Source organism: Lipotes vexillifer, unplaced genomic scaffold (assembly GCF_000442215.2).
Source record: "Lipotes vexillifer unplaced genomic scaffold, Lipotes_vexillifer_v1.1 scaffold382, whole genome shotgun sequence".
NCBI lineage: Eukaryota > Metazoa > Chordata > Mammalia > Artiodactyla > Lipotidae > Lipotes > Lipotes vexillifer.
Window position 1 is genome coordinate 7,214,907 of NW_006780611.1, and position 3,772 is coordinate 7,218,678.

General features: G+C 53.3%; 1 protein-coding gene across 1 annotated transcript in view; it reads left to right on the plus strand.

Annotated features, from left to right (window-relative positions):
• NAGA (alpha-N-acetylgalactosaminidase) overlaps positions 1–1,724 on the plus strand; it is a 9,499-nt gene extending 7,775 nt beyond the window's left edge. Inside the window, exons 8-9 of the mRNA XM_007453955.1 lie at positions 483–626; positions 1,095–1,724. Coding sequence (XP_007454017.1) covers positions 483–626; positions 1,095–1,229 — 279 coding nt within the window. The 3' untranslated portion in view covers positions 1,230–1,724. The remainder of the gene's footprint in view (positions 1–482; positions 627–1,094) is intronic.
• Positions 1,725–3,772: the final 2,048 nt, after the last annotated feature.

The window sequence follows — 3,772 nt, forward strand, 5'->3', positions numbered from 1 at the left end:
AAGCACGTGCTGAACTGGTGATGCCCAGAGGCGATAACTAATCCTGCCAGAGGGGCTGATGGTGGAGCCAGGCCCAGGGGCCTTCTGGAGGCTGTGGCTTCACCCTCCTGGCTGCTCAGGGCAGAGCTCATCGTTCTAACTGGACGGTGCCCTCCAGTCCAGTGCCAGGGGCTGTCCACATCTGTCTCTCCCGTTATCCTGTAAAAGCTCTCTGAGACGGGACCTCATGCAGCATTTATCTGTGTCCTGGCGTGGGGCCTGGCACAGAGTAAGTGTTGGGGAGCGTCTGCTGAGTCAGGGAAGGAAGGAAGGAAGGTGGAGTTAGACGAGTTGGGTGCTGGAGGGCTGTGGTTTCCCCTCCAAGCTTCTGCCTGACACGGAACTCTGGGCTGGCGAGACCCAGAGCTCAAGGGCGGGCTGGGAAGGGAGCTTCAGGGCCTGATGAGCAGGGACCCCAGCCAGTAAGCCATGTTCTGCGCCAGGAGAAATCCCACATTGAGGTGTACGTGCGGCCCCTGGCCAGCGAGGCCAGCGCTATAGTCTTCTTCAGCCGCAGGACAGACGTGCCGTATCCCTACCGGACCTCGCTCGCCCGGCTGAACTTCACCAGCTCCAAGGTGTACGAGGTGAGTGCCCTGCTACCTGCAGCGCGTTGGGTTTCCCTGAGGGTGTTGCTGGGTCCTACTCACACAGGGGCCCCTTCACTCGCACACCGTCCCCTAAGCCATGGGCCTTGGGTCCTCTGGCTGGTGCTGTGCTCTGCACTGGTGTTTTCAAGCTACACAAACGAACTACCGTGTGTAAATGAGTCCCGTCAGCCGCCGAGGCCGCGTGTTTCCCCTCTTCAGTCTTGCTGGCACATTTCTCAGGTTCTTGGTGGGCTGGGCCCTCACCACTGCCAGTACTTGGGCATCTGTTGGCTTTGCCAGAGGGGAAGTGATGGGGACTCAGGCTCCCACTTCTGTAGGGCATACTGGAGGCTCAACACAGGCCAAAGTGCAGGCTCTTACATCCCCTGGAGTGGGCGTGGGGGTGGGGGTTTGTCCCTGTGCAGCCATTCTTAGGGTGGCATAGTGCTGTCCTCCCCCCTGCAGGCCCAGAACGTCTACACGGGTGACATCATCAGTGGCCTCCAGGATAAAACCAACTTCACACTGATCATCAATCCCTCCGGGGTGGTGATGTGGTACCTGTATCCTATCAGGAAGCTGGGGACGCCCCAGCAGTGAGGAGCTGGGACGTGTGACAGGCTGTGGCAGCACCACTGAGCCCAGACCACGGAGGTTCCACGTGCCAAGGGCCGGTAGGTGGGGTCTTCTGCTACCCATCAGACGCAAAGTGCAACGTCAGGGCCGGGTTCTACGCCCTGAACGAGTGTGAAGCCTCTTGGAAACTTGTCTTGGGGAGACTTCCTGTGGCCTTTCTGGCCTCTACCTCATCTGCTCAGCCCCGTGGCTGTTGCTGAACAACTTGGCCAGCCTCCTCAGCCCCCATAGGCAGAGGCACCGATACTTGTCAGGATTCTAGCCTCTGACCTTTTTCCTGACTCTGAAATCAGGATTTGGAATTTTCTTAAAATTAGGAGTGGAGCTCTGACCTCTTGTCGGGAAGTCCCATGAATTATGTGATCGGTTTTCCTGCCCGGAGAAGGCCTTACGGGCTGACGCTGCCTGGGAGTGACCTTGGTTCCTTCGGGTCACCAGTAAAGCTGTTCTTCAGTCAAGTAGTTGTAATATGGACCTGGGGCCATGGGCTGATCAGGTGGGGACTCTGGGTGGCACTACACAAGGTGCTGGTTTCAGATTTCACCTCACATGGAAGATGTATGGCCTCTGCTGGCCCCTCATTCCACCGCGACCTGCAGACTGTACTTCTGGTCATGCCAGGCCTGCCTCCCGCCCCAGTCATCCCTGCTGTGCCCAGCATCATGGTGGTGGTAACGGCACAGTGAGGCGGACTAGTGATGGTCCCAGGCCCTCCTCCCCACCCCATTCAGACGTTACAGGGTCTGCCAGCTACTACCCGCACTCAGCAGCCCCTCTGCTGCACAGTGAAAGGCCCTTGACCTGCTAAGGAACGTTGCGTTACTGTCTTCAGCCTCTTTCAGCTCCTCTTCCCCTTCCTGACAGGGCTTCGCTTGCTGACGCTCCTGGGCTGGGTGCAGCTGAGGGCAGTCAGCTCTGCCTTTCTCCCACAGGGCTTGTGTAGCTTGTCCTCTGCCCACCAGTGCCCCCAGCTCCTCCCTTAGTTTCTCCTCTCCTAACCTGGCTGCAGAGGAGTTTCAGATCCCTCAGCTATGTGCAAAGAAAGGTCCAGGGGCTCTTTGTGTCTTAAAATATATATCCTGCACCTCCTCGTAGGGAAAAGGGGTATTAAAGTAAAGAATGGCAGGTTCTTGACTGCCTTCCTTTGGTTCCTATTTCCCAAGCCCTCTTTTTAGCTAAGGCCTCAGGGCACCTGTCTTCCCTAGTGGCTCTTGTTCCCCTCTGGAAAGCTGGCAGCAGACCAGGCTAGGTACGTTCTCCTTGTGCTTTGAATGTGGGAGCACCCAGTGCCTCAGGCTTTGCACGGTCCTGCCCTGTGGGAACTCTTGTGGGTGGATCTCCCATGTTCCCTCCCTCAGGGTTTAAGGTCGTTGTATTTGGAGTATGTTATAAACAACTCACAAACGTACATTTTATAGTGTAATTTAAGATTTCTGGAGCTTCACTGATTGAGTCTGGGGTCATCAGAGGAAGCTCCCTTTCCCCAGTTGGTGTCTTGAGGCTGTGGGTCACTTAGGAGGACAGAAGCCTACCTCATCCCAGGCCTCTGCCCTTTGAGGTCTGTCACCCTATGCTTATTAGCTCCAGCTTCGAGTCTTGGTCATAGTGCTGGGCAAGCCAGGCGGAATGGTTTCGGGCAGGAACACTTCTTTTGCTAGCCCCAGGATAGAAATCTTTTCCACCCCCCTGGGATGTGGTGGAGACCACCAGACTTGGGAGTTGGGGCCAAGGACCAGCATGGATTTGACCAGTCAGTTCCTTTGCCTTCCAGACACAGAGATAGTTACATGTCTTTACTTGCTGTATAACTTTATCCTGAGAGTACCTGACTGGTTCTATCACGTTAGCCTTTATTCTCTTAACGCACACTCTATCTTCCAGGACATTGTTTTACTCCCTTCCACCCAAGGCCAGTATGGGACTAAATTAATTTTTCCCAGTTCAAGGCAGCCTTATCTGGACCCAAGGGTACCGCTTCTGTTTTTTTTAAAAAAAAATTTTATTATAGAAATTTTTGAACATAAAAATAAAATGGTACGTGAACCTCCATGTACCCATCAACCAGATCCAACAACCATCAACATGTGCCATTATTTCATATCTCTCGTCCCACACATACTTTTGCATGTAAGCTGGAGTATTTGAGAGCAAATCAAAGAAAACTCTAACCACCACTATGTAGCTCTAACAGATAATAGGGTCTTGAATATACAATTTTCTTATCCAACAAAATAAAATTTTTAATCTGATAACCAGTCTGTGTTCAGTTTTTGCCAGGTGTGTTGGTTTTTTGTTTGTTTGTTGTTGTTTTGTTTGTTTGGCTGCACCCTACAGCTTGTGGGATCTCAGTTCTCAGACCAGGGATTGAACCCAGGCCACAGCAGTGAAAGTCTGGAATCCTCACCCATGTGGCCACATGGTGGGGACACACGTGTGTCCCCACAACAGCTGGTGGGGACTCCCACCAGTTGTTTCAAAAGTATTTTTCCATAGTTTATTTGAATCAA